Source organism: Nyctereutes procyonoides, unplaced genomic scaffold (genome assembly GCF_905146905.1).
Source record: "Nyctereutes procyonoides isolate TBG_1078 unplaced genomic scaffold, NYPRO_anot_genome, whole genome shotgun sequence".
NCBI classification, from domain to species: domain Eukaryota; kingdom Metazoa; phylum Chordata; class Mammalia; order Carnivora; family Canidae; genus Nyctereutes; species Nyctereutes procyonoides.
In genome coordinates, this window is record NW_026575131.1 from 43,547,920 (window position 1) to 43,570,691 (window position 22,772).

The 22,772-nt window shown below is 52.3% G+C and overlaps 1 protein-coding gene across 4 annotated transcripts in view; it reads left to right on the top strand.

The window, feature by feature from the left end:
* The window catches only part of ZDHHC3 (zinc finger DHHC-type palmitoyltransferase 3), a 54,674-nt gene that overhangs the window by 20,859 nt on the left and 11,043 nt on the right, over positions 1-22,772 (top strand). For 2 of the 4 annotated variants that reach the window (XM_055343670.1, XM_055343672.1), the window contains 5 exons: positions 8,901-9,025; positions 15,286-15,382; positions 16,045-16,126; positions 16,237-16,332; positions 20,302-20,432. In XM_055343670.1, the coding sequence (XP_055199645.1) occupies positions 8,901-9,025; positions 15,286-15,382; positions 16,045-16,126; positions 16,237-16,332; positions 20,302-20,432 (531 nt within the window). The remainder of the gene's footprint in view (positions 1-8,900; positions 9,026-15,285; positions 15,383-16,044; positions 16,127-16,236; positions 16,333-20,301; positions 20,433-22,772) is intronic. The other 2 variants (XM_055343671.1, XM_055343673.1) reach the window with 1 other exon arrangement.

A 22,772-nucleotide genomic window follows, 5' to 3' on the forward strand; every position in this document is an offset into this window, starting at 1 on the left:
GCCTCACTTGACCAGGGGCCTGGCCTAGAGGCAGCATGGCACGGGCAGCACCCCAAGTCAGACCAGTATTTGGTCTTAGGCGCCCTCTCCTCACTCACTCTGACGGTGTGTGGTATCAAGGAGCTTTCTGTGTTCCTGAAACACTTCAGAGATCTAGAGGGGCTCTGAGAGCCCGGAGGAGGCAGCCTCTTGAAAACAAACCAGAATTGGAGACTCTTATCTTGGTACATGTCTCCCTCCCCACCCCACCCCCAGCATCGCCATTTTTTCCTTTCCCTTTGCAGACACATTTTAATTCTTCATCCTGTGGGCTTCCTCAGGAATCCTGAAGGAGTCCCTTTAAAATTAGGTCTGGGAGACACCTGGGTGGCTCAGTGGGTTAAGCGTCTGCCTTCGGCTCAGGTCATGATTCCAGAGTCCTGGGATCAAGCCCCACATCAGGCCCCTTGTGTAGCAGGAAGCTTCCTTCTCCCTCTCCCTCTGCCTGCTGCTCCCCTTGCTTGTGCTCTCTCTGTCAAATAAATAAGTAAAATCTTTTAAAAAATAAATAAATAAGAGAAATTTTGGATCTGGAACAATGTATGTCTCTTGGAAGCCTCTTAAGCTAAGAGGCATAGTTTGTCTCTTTTTGCCCTGGCTGCCAGGAATCTCAAAGCCAAGTGGTGCACAATTGCAATAATCTGTAAACCCTTCTGATCATTTATTAACTAATCAATTAATAACCTCATGGTAAATGATCCCAAATCTGATATTTGACAGGAGGCATATAAATCAATTTAACCACATTGTTAAGGAAAAGAATTTATTTTTTTTTTAATTTTTTTTATTTATTTATTTACGATAGTCATACAGAGAGAGAGGCAGAGACACAGGCAGAGGGAGAAGCAGGCTCCATGCACTGGGAGCCCGACGTGGAATTCGATCCCGGGTCTCCAGGATCGCGCCTTGGGCCAAAGGCAGGCGCCAAACCGCTGCGCCACCCAGGGATCCCCAAGGAAAAGAATTTACATCTGTCAGCCTGCTCCTCCCTCTTTTTGAGTCCCATCTTGTGAACACCTCACTATAAAGAGACTTCACATGATGTCCTAGACCATTGGAGGCCACTGATTTCAGTTTCAGCTGCCAAAACTCATCCATGTTCACTTGCTATTCCCTTCTGGAGCCTCTCTCAGTGACCTTATTGATTACACACTGTGTACAGAGTAGGTGCCAGTAGCATGGCAGCATTTGGGCCAGTAGCATGGCAGCATGACGGCAGTTCTACTGGGCCCTCTCACACCATGCTGGTTAATAAGCCAGTGCTGGGTGCAGCCAGAAGTACTGACCCATTCCCCAGGTCAGGTCAGTTTCCTCGAGGGTCATTTGAGCAGGCTGCTACCTTCTTCATGCCAGGCAACTTCTCGTACCTGCTACTAAACAACTTAGAAACTCTGACTGAAAAATCCTTCTGGCTCCAGAGAGAGGAAAGTGACCCATTTGGGGATTACCTACCTCCCACCTTTTTGTGGAGGAGACAGGTGGCCTGTGATACAGGCCTGGGGCTAGTCTGTTCCTGGCAGAACTAATCGAGGGAGAGTTTCTGCCTGGACATCAGGTGCACTCATGCCTCAATCCCAGGGCCCCTGAAACACTTTAAACAGGTTTCATCCTTGTTGCTTAAAATGCATGGGGATGTTGAGTCCTTGGACTTGTTGGTATTTCTCCGGAAACTTCTCTGGTGCTTTTCCATTGTGTCCTTTTTACACTGTTGTTATCCTAAGTACTTATTGAAACAGGCCTGTCTCAGTCTTAATGTTCGTGTGCAGTTGTTGGCAGGATAATGATATTATAGCATCAAGGCAATTTTAAAAAGCCTCTTCAAGTCACTTAACAGCAACATCTGGTAAATACTTAAGTTGCCTTCTGGTAGAGACAAGAGTTCTGGACTCAAACTGCCAGGGTCCGAATCCTGGTTCTGCTTCCTGTTAGCCATATAATCTTGGGACATTGCCTGATTTCTCTGCTTTAGTTACCTCATCTGTAAAATGGGGAACAATAGAGTCTCCACCTCACAGGTTCATTGGTAGAATTAACTGAGAAAATACAGTAAAGCTCTTGGAATTGTGCCTGGCATAGGAGCACTCAATAAATGTCTGTTGTATCATCATTATCCTTCAGCTTGGGTTTATTGAATACATGCTCTGTGCCAGGCCCTGGGCAATGCAGGTTGAAAGACATTGTTGCTGTCCTCCAGAAATTTATAGCCATGTACTTAAATGATAGGTGTTCTAAGACAAATAAAAACAGGCCGGGGCAGCAAAGGCCAAGTGATGGCTTCTGCCTTGGGTGCCGCCTGGGGGCTGTGAGGAAGAAGGCAGAGGAGGTGATCCCTCTGAGTGGGTTTGGTTCCAGGGCAAGAGGCAAGCAGGTATCTGACAGGCTGGACGGACGTGCCGACGCAGGGTCCCTAGAAGCACAAGAGGAAGACTTGGAAAGCACAGTGCCTTTGGAAACTGCAGGTAGTCCACAGAGTGGGACTGCTGGCGGTGGGATACCAGGGGGCACTGGATCAATGGTCCAGGCCTGGGTTGTGGTAGCCCTGTGTGGACGCTTGGATGCTGGGCCTTGTGAAGGCTCTGCAAAGCCTGTGAAGGCATCCAGACAGGGAGAATAATATGGCCAGATTCCGTTTTAGAAAGTTTACTCTGGGAAATAGTTAAGGAGGATGGGCAGAGGCAGGAGATGCTCTAACATCTGGGGGAGGTGAGGATGGACCAGAATGAAGGCCATGATGGCAGCATGGAGGGGAGAACGTGGGATTTGAGGCACAGTTTGGAGCCAGTATGTGGGGTAGAGGGTTCAGAGTGCTGGGGATGACTGCCGGATTTCTACCCTGAATGCACAGTAAACGGATGAACCACAGGCCAGAGAAGGGAGAATGGGAGAATGGGAGGGGTAGACTGGCAAAAGGAACAGATTCAGTTCTAGCATGGTGAATTTGGGGGTCTGGTTTTCTTTGGCTTTAATGCGTCTTGAACAACCAGGTGGAGATGTCTACAGCTCGAAAAGAGTTCTGAGTTGGAGCTGCCAATTGAGCATCACCACTGGGTGTGACAGGGAGGACTGGCAGGGGTAGGGAGAAGCAGAATGAGGAGAGAGGACCAGTATGGGGATCCCTGAGAAACCCTAGGGCCCTGGGTGGGCAGCACCCTAAGGGAGGGCAAGTGGCCCAGCCCCAGAGGCAGGAGGACACCCAGAGGGAGCAGAGCAGCCTCAGGAGAGAGTGACAGGAGGGACTGGTGGTCACAGGAGATTCGAGGGAGATGAGGGCATAGAATCAATCTTCGGGTTTGGTCACAGGAAGTTGTACAGTGACCTGGTGAGAGGTGTTCCTGGTGTGGACGTTGGGTGCCAGAGAGCAGTGAACTCTAGGGTAAGAGAGAGGTAGCAGAGACAGAAGTACGCACAAACTTGAGAACCTTCGCTGCAAGGGAGAGCCTGGAGTGTGGGCACAACACAGGGGAGAAGCTTTGATGTAAAAGTCTGCAGCCCCTGAAGACCAGGATTAGCTGGGATCCTCATCCTCCAAGCTGGTGGCCCATCCTGGCAGCCTCAGTTTTTTCTGAAATAGGAAAGGAAGTGGGTAGGGGTCAAGGAAGGTACTGGAAGTTTGGGCTAACCCCTGAGGGGAATGGTTGATAGAAACGTATCACACCTCCCTACTCCAGATTTAAACAGATGCCACTACAGGGCCAAATACATATTTTAGAAACATATGAGCATGACGGACCTATAAATTCTTCAGTGTTTTTAGCTTGCCAAGTGCACAGAGAAAAGACTGGAAGGATATACACCGAAATGTTAATTGTACAGATCTATGGGTGGTGAAATCAAAGGGTGGGTTTTCCTTTTCAATTTTCTCCTCTCTCTCTCTCTCTCTCTCTCTCTATTTTTTTAAATCATGAACAAGTATTATTGTGGAAATGAGAAAAAAATAATCGGTACGCTGTGGTCTCCCGGGCTGCAGTAGCATGGAAGCTTCAAGACATCCCTGTGAGATGTGTAAGAATGAGGAGTAGGCGGTTCTCAGTTAACGCCAGTGTGACAACACTGGCAGAAATGTCTCAGCAGGCCTTCCGACTCCCTGCCGTCTGTCCAGAATTGTACAGAACAAAACTCCTTACCATGAACTAATAACAGGAAATTCTGAAATCTGTGGAGATAAGCACAGAAGAGAATATTCTTTTTTTAAAAAAAAGAAAGAGACAAGAGACCTCTGAGCCAGAGGCTTGGGAAGGGCCTGTGTCACAGGCTGGTCAGTCTCAGGGACTGGCCCGGCTGGTCTCTGGCTCTGCGAGATGGACTCCCTAGGCAGATGGAGACTCGCTGGGAAGGAAATGAGCCTTTCCTGGGGTTTATGTACATGCGGTGCTGCTGGAGGGACAGACTTTTAAAAGGCCGCACTGTTAGGTTCCCCTCGTGGTCTGGAATAGCAGGTGATAATGAGGGTACCAAATGAGAGCTCCGATGCCCTTGGCACTATTGGGGTTCCCTCTTGTAGCCCTTTATGTGGGGCCTTCCTAGGTTTCCAGCAAGCTCTGGTGGCTGGGACCTTAAAAACGGATGTAGAGGGTGAAAAACAACCGGGGCCTTCATTTAGGAAAAGTCAGCCCCATTGCTTTATCTCCTTGGGACAGTGGTGTTCCTCAGGGTTTTTCCTTTGTACGTGAGACAAGAGTGATGTCCGGTTGTGGCATTTCAAATTCTTACTATTTCTTCAGTAGCTCTTTGCATCCTAGAATTTCTCCTTTGTGAGAAGGGTTCTGACACCCAGTTTTCACCCCTTCTACCCTGGGACCCCCTCCCTTGGCCTGCTAGAAGCCATGACCCCTGCTCTAAGGAGACCAGGAATGCTCTGTCAGCCCTGAACTCCCCCTTTTACCCACCCTAGTAGACCACAGTCCCTCACCTCAGGCCCCTCCGGGACTTGGGCGTGTCCCAGCTTCTGTTATTCAGCCGTTACATCAGTTTCCCTGATGGTGGCATCTTGTGGCTACCCACCGATGAGTGGGGCCTGGAGTCGCCCAGACCTTGGATGGAGGGCGTGGAGCAGGCCCATCCCATAATATGATTTGACTCAGTGTTGGCCCAGTTCTTGATAGGGAGCCGGGCCATGCTGCTGGAAGCCCCCAGGCTGGCACACTCTCCTCCCTTCTTGCTTGTTCCACTTGCTTTCACTGCGCTTTTCACCCCGTGCTGGAAACCAATAAACCTTTTCCAGGCCAGGGGCTCTGGTGCTGAACAAGGTAGACCTAGTCACGGAGCTCCTGGTCCAATAATATAGAAGTTCTCAGCCCTGCTGAGAGTTTTGTTTTTTGTTTTGTTTTTTTTTAATGCAGGTATCTGGGCCCCACCACTGATGGTTCTTGCATGGTAGCAGCACCACATCAGAGTCTAGGCATCCGTAGCTTGTTTTTTTTTTGTTGTTTTTTTTTTTTTTTTTTTTTTTTTTTTATGATAGTCACAGAGAGAGAGAGAGAGAGGCAGAGACACAGGCAGAGGGAGAAGCAGGCTCCATGCACCGGGAGCCCGACGTGGGATTCGATCCCGGGTCTCCAGGATCGCGCCCTGGGCCAAAGGCAGGTGCCAAACCGCTGTGCCACCCAGGGATCCCCATCCGTAGCTTGTTAAAGCTGCTCTGTTGCCTCCTGCGCATGACCAAGGGTACAGCCTGGCTGTGGAGTCTGGGACGTCCGAGATCAGCGTCCTGGTAGCTTCAGTGTCTGGGGAGGGCTCACTTCCTAGTTCATAGATGGGCATTTTCTCGTTGTGTCCTCACATGGTAGAAAGGGTAAGGGAGCTCTCTGAGGGCTTGTTGTAAGGTGCTAACCCCATAACCTAATCACCTCACAGAGGCCCCCACCTCTGAATACCACACACGGTGGGTTAGGACCTCAGCCTATGAATTTGGGGGAGACGAAACATTCAGTTTGCTGCACTGCCGTGTGCTGAGCACTGTCTCTGTGGGGAGCATCATCTGAGCCCTTTCTATGAGTTGTCTGCATCTATGTCTAGTTTAATCCTCACAGTGATGCTGAGAACTGGATAAAATGGGTCCTGGCTCACCGGTTAGGGAACTAAGTAAGATACAGAGAGGCAACTTTTCAATGGGCACTCCACTTACCAACGTAGAACCCAGGGGCTCCTGGGTGGCTCAACCAATTAAGCATCTGCCTTCGGCATGGGTCATGATCCCAGGGCGGGGTCCTAGGATCCAGCCCTACATCAGGCTCCCAACTTGGTGGGGCATCTGCTTCCCCCTCTCTGCCTGCTTGTTCTCTCTCTCTTTCTCTCTCTCAAATAAATGAAATCTTTTTAAAAAGACCAAAAAAACAAAACCCCACAAATGTAGAACCCAGATTTAAAGCAGGGCCAGCCAACTTTCAAGCCAGCCTCTTAGCCCTTACTGCTATGCCACTGACCATTCTTCTCTCCTGTTTCTTGGGCCCATATTCCCAACCTCCTTCCTGAATGCCTTCTCCTGGGGGTCCCCCAGGCGCTTCAGACTTCCCGTATCCAATAGTGAGCCTATCAGCTCTTCCCCAGACCTTGCTTCTCCTGTGCTCTTAAGTGGTGAAAGATGCTGCCATTGACCAGCTGCTCTACGTGGAGCTTGTTCATCTCCTCCCGTCTCATACCCTCTCTACTACCACAGGATAAATCTGGTTCCCTACACCTTTAGTTTAGATCTGAATTTCCTCCCCACTTCTCCTTCAGCCTCATTAGCTGATTGTTTGCTTACTGGGCCATCGGCAGTAACCTCCTCACTGGTCTTTGGCTTCTCTTCTCTCCCACTTCTGATCTGATCCACACATACAGGCAACTGAGTTCTCATCCTAAAGATGTTACCTGATGGCTCTGGGTGGCCTATGAAGAAAAATCCTGTCCCAGCCTTTAGGCATTTTCTCTCAAGCTGGCCCCTGCCCTTCTATCCAGCGTTTCTGCTGACACTGCATACCCTGGGCTCTGCCATGCTGATTTTCTCACCGTGCCCCAGATGTCCTGTGCTCACTCTCACTTTTATGTCTCTACCTATGCCCCTCTGCTGGCCAGAATCACTTTTCTCTCTCAGGTCCACCTTGCAAACCTCTCTGCATGCCTCAGGACCACCTGTAAACCTCACCTCTTCAGGGGCACCTGAGAGGCTCAGTCAGTTAAGCATCTGACTCTTGGTCTCAGCTCAGGTCTTGATCTTGGGGTCTTGAGTTCAAGCCCCACATTGGGCTCCACACTGAGCATGGAGCCTACTTTAAAAACACAAAAACAACCCTAACCTCTTGAAACTTCTCTGGTTCCCCTGGCTAGTTGGCAGTGGCTCTTCTGTGCTCCTGCAACACAGTTGTCTTCTAGAATTGTTGTTAGCCTCCAAAAGACCAGGAGCCTCCTGAGACAGAGACCTCATTTGGTTCCTGAATCCATAGCAGTGTGCACCAGAGCACAGGCTAAGTACCCAGTAGGCGCCTGCTGAAGATCAATTATTGGGACCTGGCTTAGGCCTGAGCATGGCCTGTTTTCCTTCTGCTCAGACGGGCACACAGCCCCAGTAGACTCTGGTGGCACTTTGGGTCTGCCACCCAAAGGTGTTGACAGATAAAACAAATCACAAAAGTATCCACAAGCATAAGAAAAGGATGGGATAGCGAGTTGGAGTTCTAGTCGAGAGGCAAGTCAAATCTGAGGGCAGCAGTATCCAGTCACTTGTTTTTTTGGGTTTTTTTTTTTTTAAGATTTTCTTTATTTATTCATTAGAGACACAGAGAGAGAGAGGCAAAGATGTAGGCAGAGGAAGAAGCAGGATCCCCGAGGGGAGCCTGATGCGGGACTCGATCCCAGGACCCTAGGATCACTACCTGAGCCAAAGGCAGATGCTCAACCACCGAGCCACCCAGTGTCCCTCCCAGTTGCTTTTGGATTTATGAGAACCGAATATAGATTACCAATGCTTCATAACAATAGGATTGGTTAAAAAAAAAAAAAAACGTAAATAAAACTCGATTCTAGTTTAAACAGTAGCCACTAACATTGAGAGCTGCAAAGTTTGACCTGGGAAAACTGAACTGTTGGGTGTGATGCCTGCCAAAAAATAATTCGAAAAGGCCAAAGCTATTACTGGGAAATTTTTTTAAAACCTTTTTTTTTTTAATTTTTTTATTTATGATAGTTACAGAGAGAGAGAGAGAGGCAGAGACACAGGCAGAGGGAGAAGCAGGCTCCATGCACCGGGAGCCCGATGTGGGATTCGATCCCGGGTCTCCAGGATCGTGCCCTGGGCCAAAGGCAGGCGCCAAACCGCTGCGCCACCCAGGGATCCCTATTACTGGGAAATTTTAATGCAAACCAAAAAGTAATCTGTGAGTCAAATCCTCACTGTAGTATTTACATAGCAAAGAATGGACTCAATGAAAACTATTTGACTAGCTAGCAAATCATCAGGAACATGGGGTGCCTGGGTGGCTCAGTTGACTAAGCATCTGCCATCAGCTCAGGTCATGATCCCAGGGTCCTGGGATCAAGCCCTGAGTCGGGCTCCCCAACTCATCAGGGAGCCTGCTTCTCCTTCTGCCCCTACCCCCACTCGTGGTCTCTCCCTGTCTTTCTCTCACTCTCTCAAATAAATAATCTTCTAAAAAATCATCAGGAACAATGTAACTGTTCACTTCAGAAAAATCATTTACTTTCTTCAGGAAAATTCTGTCATTAAGTGTCCATCAGTATTGGCATAATTCAGAACACATACGTTGTTGGGGTGAAAATGTCCTGGCCATGTGTACAGTTACTGCTTCCAAGTGACCGTCTCTACTGCAGTGTCAGAACTGCTGGAACTCCTTGCCCCGCCCTGACACCTTTCTTCTTTCTGACAGGGGGCAGTACCCAAAGGAAATGCCACTAAAGAATTCATCGAGAGTTTACAGCTGAAGCCTGGACAGGTGGTGTACAAGTGTCCCAAATGCTGCAGCATCAAGCCCGACCGAGCCCACCACTGCAGGTACACATGTGTCCCCACTCCTCATCGCCCCCCACATGTACCCCCAGCTTGCTTCCTCCCTTCTCTCACCTCTCACATGCTCCCGCACCTGCTTCTCACTCGGGTGCCATCAGCAACAGGACTTCTGAATTTCCCCTGTTCTGGGCACGGAGTGGCTGCTGTGACTATCCCCCCATCCCGACCCCCGGGGAGCTCACTTAGATTGGAGAGGGCATTTGGTTCCGGCTCAGGACACCTGTCCTAAGACTTGAATCTCCCACACCTGACGAAGGACCCTGCCAGGCCCTTGATTGTCTCCGGCTCTTTTTCCATATCTGTAAAATTAAGGGGGTTCCTGCTCTTTCTGCCTCACAGTTTTATTACTTTAGGTCACAAGAGAGCTTTGGAAAATCGTTCAGAGTGTTCAGTACTTGACCCATTTAAGAGGTGGGCCCTATTCCCTTAACTTTCAGAGGGAAATGAAGGGACTGTGCCTGAATGAAGATGTTTCTTTAAAACAAAACTGGAGGTTGTGACAGTTGTAGAGTCCGGCCAAAAAAAGCCATTTCCTCATCTCATCTGTGGTGGTTTTTCCCTTTGGTTTTCAGATTTCTTCATTGTTGTGAGTCTTCTCAACAAGAAGACATCTAGCTAAAAACTGCATTTTATTACAAGGGAATTTTAAACGCTACATTACAGAAAGACAAACATGTTACTTGGTCCTTCTCTCAGGCTGGTGGGGGAGTGGGTAGTGGGAGGAGCTCACAGCTAGTGATTTCCACAGACAGACTTGGGGCCCAGTGTGTGTGCTCCTTTCCAGGGCTCTTCCCACTAGAACTCCAGTTTGGGGGTGACCTGTGTGGCCTGATGTAATTATATGTATGTCTTGCTATCAGAGAGAGAGAGAGAGAGAGAGAAAGGTGGTGACCCCCTCAACTTGTTGGCCTCTAGTGAGAGTGAGGGCTGAGCAGCTTGGACAGAGCCTGTGCTGATTGCTGTCTCCCATGAGGTGTCCAGCAGTTTGGAGAAGCGGAGTTTCTCTGCACAGAGCCCACCATGGGGTCAGTTTACCTCTGAGATCTGTGTTACAGACAAACTCAAGGCTTGCTTGTGCCTGAGGTGGAGGCACCTGTCTTGCCTTTTCTGCCACCCGAGACGTTGTCATCCCCTGAGTAAAGAGGCCCCAACTCCGGGCAGCCCAGTGTGGTGGAGCAGGCTCCCACTTCACTCAGAGTTGGAGAGGTCAGCGCTCAGAGTCCACCAGTGCTCCCACCACGCTGTGAGACGTGGAGCAGGCTCCCTCTGAGCTCTGCGCTGTCCTCTGCGAAGGGAGTTGTTGCTTGGCAGCTTGTTGTGAGGGTTAGACATGAATAACTATATGAGTCAGCTGGCTCCCCCAGCAGAAGCCACTGGTTTGTAGAAGTGTGTGCATGTGGCAGGGCGAGATGGGTTTATAGGCTGGATCAGCAACAGGGAGGTGCGAGCTTTGCAGGAAACAACTTTCTGGTCACCACAGTGGTTCTTTCTCTTTCCTCCCTGAACCCCGGGCTGCCTCCACTGCCTGGCATTTTGCTCACCGCCTCCTCCTCGCCTCTCTCCCCAGGATGATCCGAGGGAGGTATTCTTGAATGCTAGTAAACAAATCAGCTTCAGCAAAACAAGAGCTGCTGATTCAGATGCAGTTGAGTGAGGATGTCTGTGTGTCGCCTGCTCCTGCATCAGGAAGTGTGTGCTGACAACTGCTCCTCTGTGAGGGCTCGTGGCGACCCAGGCCATCTGGGAACCCATGGTTTGGGATAAGCCGATCCCCAGCATGCCAAACAGAGCTAGGTTTGTGACTGCTGGAGCCAAGGGGCCTGCTGCCAGGCTTGAGAGCGTCAGTGTCTGTCTCCCTTCTGGGGCGAAGGTGCATGTCTGCGTGCATGAGCACGCACCTGGCTCTTTGGATCTTTTTTTTTTTTTTTTTTTTTTTTCTCTTTGGATCTTGTCCTCCCAACAGAGTCCCATGGAATTTAAAACTATCCCCATTCCCTGAGTTCTGATGGGTACCACAGACACTCCCTGACCCTGGATGGGTAGATGTTGACCCTGGATGGGTAGATGTTCTTTCCAGCCTGGTGGTTGGTGTGTGGATGGATCCTCTTTCCACCAAGAGACACTCTGGAACTCCGGGCTGCTTTTGTCCTGGCATTGAGAACCATGGAGGAATGTGGAAACCCTGTAGAGGGAGCTATTCTTGCTAATTAAGACAGCAAGGCTTATGCACTAGGTTCCTCTTGCACAAGGAGGTGGAAACCATGACCCTGGAAAAGCCTCACACCCCTCCACACTCCCCACCCCTCACACACACATACACACTGAGGCTGAGATGGTCATGGGGTGCTTAGGGTCCCTGCTAGATTCTCACTTTGTCTCTCTCATGGTTGTTACCACCGATAAAATTTATATAGCGCTAGCAGTATTTTTAAAGCATTTCACCTGCATCATCTCTAACCTTGAGAGATCAGGACTAATTCTGCAGAGAGCGATTCAGAGAAGCTAAGTTTCTCTGCCCAGGGCCCAACATGGGGATCTAAGAGCAGTGTTCTTACTGCTACACTGGACTTCCTTACCCAGAATTGTTGCTGAGCTGGGACCAAGATGTGGTAGGTGCTTTTTTGCTTATAATTTGTTAATCACAGTGAAGGAGGTGTGGGATGAAAATCTGTGTACAGAGTATGGTCCACTTGGTGTCCTCTTGCTGTGCCTTTTTCTCTTGCCCTGCTGGGCCTCCCAATCTGATGTGGTGGAGCCACTTCCCAGGCTGCCTCTTTCTCTGCAAAGGAGGTCCTGGGCTTGGCCCTGGGCTGTAGTGGTGGATTAGACATGGCCCTGACCCTGGAGCTTCCCACTCAGGTGGGGCCAATGCACTTTCCCACCCTGATACTGTTTGGTAAGTGCTCTGTAAGGAGATACACAGGCCCTCACAGATACAGCTATGTTTCCGTGGTGGGCCATCACCCCGGCTTGGCCCAGGGCCTCAGCCAGCTCCTTTGGGGGCTAAGAGCCACAGGCCCAAGCGCCTGTGAGCCGATGAGCTTGTTGGAATCCACCAAGCTTTTGAAGGAAGTGCTTCCGGGCCTGAAAAATGGCAGGGAACCTGGAGGAAGAGGGAAGGAGAGGCACTGCCCTCTTCTAGAACATTGATTAAAAAACACAGAAAGGGTTTGGGAAACCCCAAAGTCAGGGACATCAACAGACGCCTACATTGAAGACCTTAGGGCTGTGCAGCGACTGTTCCCGCAGGCTTAGGACATACTACCAGGCCCCCGGTGCCCGTGGCCCCAGGAGCTTACCAGCCCACAGCTCTCACACGAGGGGCAGCAAGTGGTGCCCGAGAAGAGTCCCAGAAGAGGGCCAGCGCACTCAGGAAGGAGCGGAAGGAGGTCAGAGAGGAGAGGTTCTCCCCAGTGGCAAGAGTGGGGAAAGCGCCCTCAGCTCCTGTGTCTGGGGAGGGGACCGCAGAGCCATCCTGCCCACGTAGTCGCGTGGAACAGGAAAAGGGCTGGCTCTGAGGTGACGGATTCCCCACCAGGGTATCTGGGGGTCGTGGGAGGCCCACAGCTTTTCTTCCTCGTGACCGTTGGTGCCCAAGGTGAGGCAGCTGGATGGGCTGCGGGGCTGGCCTCACCTCTGGTGTACTCCAGGTCTCAAATGCAGAACCGTTGCAGCTGGTCGTTTTGTAAGCCGTAGGCGAGACAGCCCCTGGTCAGGACCTCTCGCCACGTTCATGGATGGACCCCCCACCCACATGCACCCTCGCCTGACCCCACAGCCTGCTTCTGAACAGCTCCACACGCTGCGGGGAGGACCACCTGGGCGTTCCATGTCTTTGCAGGCCGGTAGCTCAGAGCCTGGCACTCTGAGCCGGCTTCTACAGCTCTCAGCAGCTGTGCTTGCTTGTCCCTGCTGCTCCTTGGAGGAGGAAGAGGAGTGTTCTGGCATGGCCGCCCAGTGACACGTAGCCCATTGTGAAACTCACTTCCTGGGGTGCCCACTGGGTCTCTTTAGAGGCTGAGAGGAGAGCACAGGATGGATTTGCTTAAGAGCTTGTTGAAACTTGGGCAGCCTTTAGAGGATGTCAGGCCACTTGGCACATCTGTGCTGCTGACCAAACACTGCTTTAGAGCACCCACTTAGAACCCCCTTGCAGGAAGAAGCACAGGTGGAAGAGAAACCAGTCAGGAGCCCAGAGCAGGAAAGGAGTGACCCTTGGAGTATGGTCCCTAGATTGGGAGGGAGCTAAGACCCCAGAGCTGAGAAAGGACATGCAAGGTGACTCTGCAGAGGGAATGTGGGGCCTGGTGGAGGGAGCAGCTCAGTCTTCACTGTCTACTTGTCTGTACTCTTAAAATTCTATCCTGGGAACAAGTGTTATCAACTGAAATCTGTAGTATGCATATTCATATGTAGTTTTAATTGGTAACATGCATACAGAGAGAGATGGGTACCTGACTTTCTCTTTATATCCCTCCGTGTCCCTTTCATGCCTCTTTCTTCCCCTGTCCTTCTGGCTCCCAGGAAGATTATAGAGCTGGGCCAGCATCTCTAAGATGTGCTCGTTCCCCCTATGCTAGTGAGGACCTTCGAAGTTGTGGAGAAGAACGAGGTGAAGATTGGCCAGGCCCCCGTGATCAGTTCTCACCTTGTGCTTCCAACACTTAGTTCCTGTGAGTGGGGAACTTGAAGCTCCAAGTTTGGTCAGTCTGACCAAGGTAGCTCAGACCCAAGCCTACCTTGCCACCAAAGCTCACGCCATGCTCAGAAAAGGTCACAGGTCCTCCTTGGGGTGTGGATGAGCCCACAGCCCCAAGTCAGCCATGGCCTCGCCATGGGGCTCTCATTCAGAGTGGTCTGTGCTTCCTGGCCTGCAGTCTGGGGAGCACCTAAACTCCATTCCCAGAAGAGCTCCTCCTGTGCTTTCCCTGCCCTGACAGTCGCCAGAGCTCAGTGAGTGTGAGCTCACCACGTGTGAATGCGACATAGTCCTTCCACCAGCATCCACCTGTCATGGCCCACAGTGCACTTAATTAAGAACCCAAGGTAGGGCAGCCCTGGTGGCTCAGTGGTTTAGCGCCGCCTTCAGCCCAGGACGTGATGTGATCCTGGAGACCCGGGATCGAGTCCCACATCAGGCTCCCCACACGGAGTCTGCTTCTCCTTCTGCCTGTCTCTGCCCCTCTCTCTGTGTGTGTGTCTCTAATAAATAAATAAAATATTTTTTTAAAAAATTAAGAACCCAAAGTAAAGTTAGTTGTGGAAACGGATGGAAAGAAAAGCTAGTGTGAACTAAGGGGCTTCCAAAAAAGAAAAGTTCCTAATTGTATTCTTTCCAAGCTTCTATTTATAGTATTTTAAACTGTTCTGAGCAGATAACAACCTCAAAATAATGTCAAGGAGCCTATGTTAGCAAATTGAGAAAGGACCAATTTCTGGCGAGCCCATCTATTGGCAAAGGAGTGTTTCTAAACCTGAGTTTTGGGGGTAGGTGCTTTCAAGGCCCTGTGAGCCTGTATTCCTGTTTCAGATTATTTCTTCCAAAAAAGGGGCGAGGAGGGTGTTTGGTAACCAATAAACTTGAAACAGTCTCAGTCCCAATATGAGCCCAATTACAAGTTAGTAATTTGCAAATTAATGGCATTTCTGATCAACACTTACGCTCAAATATATTCTGCTTCTGCAGCTAAGAGGTTGTTATCTTAGAGCTGGAAGGTTCTTGAGGGGCACTTCCCGTCGACCTAGACATCCTGCACTTGAGCCCGCTTTGCCTTCTGCTTTGCCTATTCCGGCGCCCTCTGCGGTCAGCCACACCCTCCCTGCTAGTGCCCAGCCCTTGGGTTTTGGGTCTTCGGGGGATGTTGGGAGCAACTGTTTTCTGTATCCTATCTCGGACTGTCACGTTGTGGAAACTGCTTCTTCGCTCCATCCTGTCAGTAAACCGGATTCACAGCTCTCCGTTAGCACCGGAGAGCAGCCTCTTGCTCAGCCCCTCAGTTCCACCCTGTTTCATGTTAAACGTGAAGGGGCCTCGTTGACATAGGACTATCCCCTGTTTGGAATAAGTGTGACCATGGGGGTCCTGACCCACCTTCCAGGCCCCTTGCAACACGCCCAGTGGGACAGCAGGTAGTGCCCAGGAGGCCCCGTGCACGGAGTAGAGCTAGGGGGTGGGTTCTCTGCTCTCCTCGGGCCCCTGCTGCTGTGAGGACACCCCTAAAGGTCTGCCTTGTGGGCCCTTTCAGCGTTTGCAAGCGGTGTATTCGGAAGATGGACCACCACTGTCCGTGGGTCAATAACTGTGTTGGCGAGAACAACCAGAAGTACTTCGTCCTGTTTACAGTAAGTCAGCTTCCGAATCGCGCCCCACCTCCGCGGAGCCATGGGGTGCTGTGGTCCTTTGGAAATTCTCGGCACTCACAGTGTTTTTTGCTGCTGTGCGGAATATAGCCTGGCCTTCCTCTGCCTTCCTCCCAGAGCACTCCTGCCTGTTCCTATGCCCTCCACTTGAGCTTCTAGAAAACTGGCTCAAGTTGATTGGTTATAAGCAAGGGCCTTGTACTGGGCTCCCCTCCCAAGAGTCCAGTCTAAGTAGCTACAGAAGCCCATTTGGGTGGTGATTGCAAGCCCTCCCTGTGAGTAGATAAAGAGAATATTTAGCACAAGGGCTGCAAGAGCCCTTGGCAGTCAGCACCCAGACTTTTCAAGTGAAGGGAAGCCACAGGCCTGGAGCACCCTGGCCCACCTAGGGCCCAGGTCACGCCTGGCGACAGGCGCTGGCTTCTATCTTATTCCACATACTACTAGTAAGTGCTGCTCACCCCAGTCCCAGAACTGGGATGGGAGACCAGTAGAGGAATCACCAGGTGCCTCTCTGGCTCTCTCCTGGTCAGCCCTCAGCCAGAGTGTTCCGGAACGGGAGGTTCTGAGCGCCCCTGTCCCGGGAGCCTGTACGGTCAGAAGGTTCTCACAACAATGGCGTCTGCACTGCTTTCCTGTTTCAGATGTACATAGCTCTCATTTCCTTGCACGCCCTCATCATGGTGGGATTCCATTTTCTGCATTGCTTTGAAGAAGACTGGACAAGTGAGTATGTGCCGGAGCCTGCCTCCCTGCTCCAAGGGGCGGTGTGCGACCCAAGCAGGGCGGGCTCTTGGTTTGTGTCATGGTGCCAGGGGCCAACCCCATTTTATTAGATCTGCTGCAAGCCTACGGACTGACCAGGGAAGGGACAGCAGAGGCCCGACTCTCTCTTCATGAAAAAAAGCAGCCCCTTAAAGTCAGTTCCACAGGTAAAGTAGTGAGTGGGACAGACCCTCTAGCCTGAGGGTCCCCAGGGGAAATGCAGGCCCCCACAGGAAGCACGTCCCAGGGCACGGGAGCCCTGCCATGGAGAGAACCTTTGTCTCCTTGTCTTTAGGAAGAGGCACTTTAGGGGCACCTGGGTGGCTTAGTCGGTTGGGCATCTCTTGATCTCAGCTCAGGTGTCATGAATTCAAGCCCCACATTGTGCTCCATGCTGGGTGTGGAATCTACTTTAGAAGGAAAAAAAAAAAGAAGAGGCACTTTAATCAAAAGTCATTTCATTCCAGTCTCACAGAAATCCATTCTGAACTTTTGATTTTTGTGTGTGTGTGATGGTTTCTTAACTGCTTAATTACCGATCTACATTAAGGTGATAGAGCAGCTCTCCCTGCTGTAGTGGTATCCATTTCAGTGCACAGGCACTGAGCAAGGAACCCCAACCAGAAGGCCACACAAATCCTGAGGGGAAAAAAATAGCTGCTGTGAAAAATGAATGCAGTTTTATGATTTTAAACAAGAATAAAAATAAGAGAGAAGTAGATGCTGGAGGAATTGAGAGGCCACATGCTGGGCAAGATCTCTGACACACACAGTCTGTGAGACAAACGCCTGGAGCGGAAGCATCAGGCTTTGAATGAAAATCACTCTTTTTCATTTCACCATCTTTTAGAATTGTGCCCTTCCTATATGTACTGTCTTCTTGGGCACTATCTTGCTGTTCTTGTCCTCCAGAACTGGTGAGCCCGTGGGAAGGACGGGATCTTTAGCTCCCCTCTGGATGTGAAGAGGCTGGCCCCGTCCCCTGGCCCGTCTGGCCTGGCCTCACCTGGGGGGGGTGGGCGGGGGGAATTGAACCCCATGAGTCTCAGCTTGGGCTGCCATGACAAAGTGCCACAGGCTAGGTGGCTGGCATTCCAATCTCTCACAGTTCTGGAGACTGGGAGGTCCACGATCACGGTGCCAGGAGATTTTGTTCCTTGGGTAGACTCTCTGCCTGGCTGGCAGACAGCCACCTTCCCCTCGTGTGCTCACATGGCAGAGAACAAAAGCAAGCTCTCTGGGGCGTCTTCTTGTTTAGGCACTAATCCCATCCTGGGGGCCCCATCCTCCTGACCTCAACCTAATCCTCACTACCTCCCAAAGGCCCCATCTCCATATAAAATCACCTGGGGGTTGGGTCTTCCACATATGAATTTTGCGGGTGACAGCAGTTCAGCCTGTGTCACCGTGTCTCCCAGTTTTTGTGACTCCTGCAGTTCTAGAACCAGCCAGAGGAGGAAACTCTAGTAGGCGGATAGTATGGAGAAGAGTAGGGGGCAGGAGGGTCTGGCCCAGACCATTCTGCATAACTGGGCAGGGCACCAGCACATTCCTTGGTGAACATTCTCAAGGTACATGCATCCCGCTAGGCGCTCCGCTCCAACTCCAGATGTGGCCTTGGCAACTTAACAGTGGAGTCTGACAAGGACATTTTATCAACCCCATCATTCCCCCCACCTGCCACTGTCAGGTTAACAGTGATAAGAGTGACCTGGACCATCTATGAGGCGGAGTGTCTCTTGTCTTCAGAGCATGGCCAGCAGGGACCATTTCATTCATGCCCATTAAGAGCCAGCTGCAGTGCACAGGGCTTTTTGAGCAGTTCCTTATTTCAACCTTACAACAAGTCTGTGGGGGGCAGGAGGGATGCTCCCACTTAGTAGATGACAAAAGCTGGGGGTCCCAGGGGTCTAACAAGTCCCCAAGCTTACATATCTAAGAAGAGGGCTGTTATTCAAGCCCTAGTCTGGAGCCAGCTTTTCCAGCCCTGCCTGGATGACCCCAGTGCCCAGGCTCCTCCCTGAATGCTCTTGATTGTCATCAGTTGGGATTCCTGATGGAAGAGGCATGAGGCACCCAGTTCCTGTAGCAGCTAGGCCAGGACAGTCCCCAAGGTGGAAGCCTGAGGTTGGCCCATTGTGACAGTTAACCACCATCACTGCTCAGCCTCACATCCAGCTTGTGTAAGAAGGGGAGGGGGTGTCCCCAGAATCAGGGCACTTTGACTTGAGGTTTGAAGAAGGGTAGAGGGGTAGTTCTACACTCCTGGGCTCTGGCTCCTGCCTCCCCAACTCCATTTACATAGTTCCCAGGGCCAGTCGAGGAGGAGAAGGGTATGTGTAGCTGTGTGAGGGTGGAGAGCACGCCATGGTGCTGGGCTCCGCCTCCTGCCCGGCCCCGGGGCAGCCAAGGTGAGGACAGAAGGAGCAAGGCGCCTCTTTCCAGTGGGCACCTGCCATGTGCACATGCGGGGCCCCGGGATGACCTGTGCAGATGTTCTCGCGTGTTCTCAACCATGCCACCCAACGTAAGGGAGAACTAAAGTTCAGAGAGCCCCGGCCTTGTGCCCACATTCCTTTGTTACCAGGCACTACTCCAAGTCTGATAGTCCAGCAGGGAGCCAAAGTCCCGGCCTTCTGGGGCTGGAGGTGTGGTGAGCAAGGCAGTCAGCACGCAAGGACGGGAACAAATGCGATTCCATGGCGTGTGGGGTGGGAAGGATGCAGGGGCGAGACAATATTAGTGGGGGCTTCTTAGCAAGAGCCCATGGTGGGGAGTTGGCTCCAGGATCCTCACCCTGCTGTGGCTGCCTGACTGTGGAACCCTCATCCTGCCCACCCTGCCCAGCACCCAGGAAGGCAGCTGCCATACCCAGAACCTCCCGAGCTGGCCCCACCAGGCCCTGCCAGCAAGGAACCCAGAAGGGAAGGCATTTACAGGCATTAAGTCCCAAGGGAGGCGTGAGGTGATAAAGGCATTTGGATGAGATTGTCCTCACCACCACCCCCCATGTAGGGCTGCTCAGGAGAGCACTGAACCCCCAGGTTCCAAGTTCCCAAAGCCCAGTGAAGCCCAACCCCCCCCCCCCCAATCAGACCCCTCCAACCAGGGCAAGGGGCCCGAGAACTGGGGCAATGAGAAACATGCACAACCGGACTAATGGGTCGAGGTGGCCATCAGTGGGGTCCAGGGTCCTAGGGTAGTGAGTATCATCAGCTGGGACCCCCATCTCCCAGTGTTGTCCACATTCCCCCAGGCAGTCCCTCTGCCCTCCCCCACCATCACCCACAGCACCTCTGCTTTGCTCTCCATTTGGAGGTGCTTCTGATTTAGACTTGGCCCAGACGGAGGTTTCTGCTGCTTAAAACAGAACCACCCATTTCGTCCAGCCTCCCTGCTCTACTGAGGAGGGGGCAGAGGCCTGGGCGTGGACAGGGACTTGTATCAGGTCACACCCCCGGCAGCCTGGGCCCAGAGAGGCCAGGAGAGGGAGAGCACCTGCTCTGGGTCCTACAGCTCTCCGGTTGGACTGACCATCTTGTGATCCAAATGTTCCTGGGAAGGGCATTTCCCCTGGGGCTTATTTCACCCCCAGCTCAGGCCCAAGGCCAGCAGCTGAACTGCCCCCTCATAAACTTCGAATCCCAAAACCCCTGAGCGATTCTCTGGACCTGGCCCCTTCCTGTCACCCAGAAGCAGACAGAGGTGTAGGAATGTCCAGAAAATTCATGGCCAAACCAGAACCACACCGAGGCACCTCTACCTGTGCAACCATGTTGTGCTCTTTGTGGAGAGGAGGGTCTCCCTGTCTTCATGCCTCAGACCTGAGGCCTTTCTGGGGCCTTCCATGTGCCTGACACTGTGCTTGGCACCAGGATACAGATGCTGGCTGAGAAAAGAGCAAGGGATAACAGGTGTGAGGAGGGGAAGCCCCAGGAGGGGCCTGGCCCTTGGAGAACCTGCCCGAGGGCAAGCTGTGCAACCAGGTGTGGGGCAGGACAGTGGCCGTCTGGGCCTAGACACCAGACACGTGTGGCACCCGGGAGGTGCCAGGCCATGCGGGGCTGGGGGCATTGAGTGGCATGCAGTGGGCAGCGGCCAGCAGCCCCAAGTCTCACGTGTCCCTTTCCTTTCAGAGTGCAGCTCGTTCTCGCCACCTACCACAGTGATCCTCCTCATCCTCCTGTGCTTCGAGGGGCTGCTCTTCCTCATTTTCACATCAGTGATGTTTGGGACCCAAGTGCACTCCATCTGTACAGATGAAACGGTACGTGGGCAGCCTGCCCACCCCATCCACTCCTGGGCTTGGGGGGAGGCCCTGGGGCAGGTGTTGCTGGGAGGGGTGTGTGCAGGCCAGACCTGTGACCAGGGCCAGGTGTGAGGTGTGCAGGGCGCAGGCCTCCATTATAGTGACACTGGATCTTACACACACACACACACACACACACACAGGCCCACACCCACGCACATACTTGAGTCTTCCCTTGGGGCAGGCCCAGCAGGTCACAGCAGGAATGGGGCCTAGCAGCCTTGGTGAAGGGTGCCCTTTGCCAAAAGTCCTTCCATCCTCCCATTATGGTTCTATCTTCTGCGCACTGCCATGTTAGGCACTCTACCGGGCACAGGGACACCCTTCCCTTCCCCTCCAAGGACTAGAGGCCTGGAGAGAGGATGATGAACAAAGGGTGCCTTAATCCAGCTGAAATGGGCAGGGTCAACGTCCTAAAGGAGGTGGCCGCATGAGTAGGTCCAGAGGGCAGAATCAGGAGGCAGCCCCGAGCTGTGGGCATCAAGCCCTCACCTGGCCACTAGATCCCTCCGCTTGGCCCAGCTCTGGTTCTCATCCATTGCCTTCCCCCCACCCCCACCCTTACCCATACCCACAATTCCTTCTCTGTAGACTTCGAGGCTGCTGGCTGGGAGGACTGGAGCCCACTCCCCTGGTGCCACTGCCACCACCATTGTCTGGCTGCCCTAAGTGTCCAAAAGCCTCAAGGTGGTCAATCCATTGCTGTGATGTGGGCATTTCTTCTTTTTGGCTTTGGGTTCCAGGTGAGGAGCCCCAAGAGGAAGAGGTAGCACTTAGTTTGGGGAGCAGAGGCATGAGGTCCTGGCTTCCCAAGGTCCCCCTCAGGTGGCAAATCTCAGTCATCCAGGGGCTCTGTGGGACGGCTTCGGGCCTGCAGATTACTTAGTCTCAGATGGAGGCTCGTAGGAAGACAGACTCCTTGCCACTGCCCCCCAGGCCCTTCCCTGGGGGTGTGGAAAATCAGGGGTTTGGCGCTTCTCAGCAGCAAGGCGCCATCTTTTGGATCCAGGGAAATTCCCGATGGTTTCGAATGTTGGGGGGGCTCTCAGCAACTTTTATACCTTTTTTAAGAAGTAACATCATTGTAAGAGTTTCTGTAACAATAGTAGCCAATGGTGTAGATCTGGCTATGTGCCCAAGTGGTAAATGTGACCAGCTTCTCTGCCTAAGACCCGCAGGGAACCCATGGGTGACCGTCTGGCCCCGCCCACTGTTGCATACGGCCAGGCCACACAGGCCTTGGGCTCAGGGAGCCAGAAGGAAAACTCACACAGCCCTGTCCTAGCTGTCCTCCCCCTTCAAGGCCATTCCTAAAGGGAATTGTGTTGGAAAGGAAAGCAGAAAAGAAGGAAGGGCTTGTCTTGGGAAAGCGCATGGACCCTCCGCCTGGACCCTCCCCGCTCCCTCTCCGTGAACAGAGACTCCATTTAGGCTGGCCCCTCCGGCTCCTCCCTGCTCCTCCTCCTCCTCACCAGAGACCACGGCAGACAGATCCTCAGCCAGGCTCCTGCCAGGCTGCTTCCCTCCTGTTCCTCTGGGCAGCACCACATCCTCAGGCCCTGCCCACTGACCAGCTCCATCAGAAGAGGGGCGAAGGGAGGGAACTGGCTTCCTCCCTAGCTTACTTTTCCCGTGAGGCTTAGTGGGGGAGTAGTCCAGCCTGTGGACAACTACCAAGATGGCCTCTGCTCCTGCTTCTTCCCTGAGGAGCACCGGAAGACCCTTTGCCATGCCTGGGGCTGGCTGTCTGTCCAGGCAGCCCCTCTAACCTATACTAATCCCTTTCCTTCCTCCTCTGTGGTGGCTTCTCCCCTCACCCACGGTCTCCTACTCCTGTCTGGCCTCCTCAGGTTGGCCTCGCCAGCCCCGCTAAGCAGGGTGCTTCTTTGACCTCCCGGACTGGTAAGACTAACAATGCCAGAGCAGTCATTTGATTTGTTCCTTTTTTTTTTTTGTCTGCAAAGTGGTCATAGTAGTGCCAGACTTGAACCAACCCAAATCGAAGGCCAACATTAGCTGTCATGATCACGAGCCCCTGCCAGCCCTGAGGCTTCTTGCATCCAAGCCTTCACAGCATTCCTGCACACAGCCGGGCCCAGCACCAGGCCGGAAGCGCCTCCGCAGAGCCCAGTCTGGGTAGACGTGCTCCTCCACTTAGTGAAACACACTGGATCAGCATGCCCAGGAATCCTGGCTCTGCAGCCTGTGGATTTGCTCACTTTTCCCTCCCTGGAGGGACCTGTAAATATGTGCCCACCCCACCGCTACTACCACCAAAAAACAAAAACAAAACAAAAC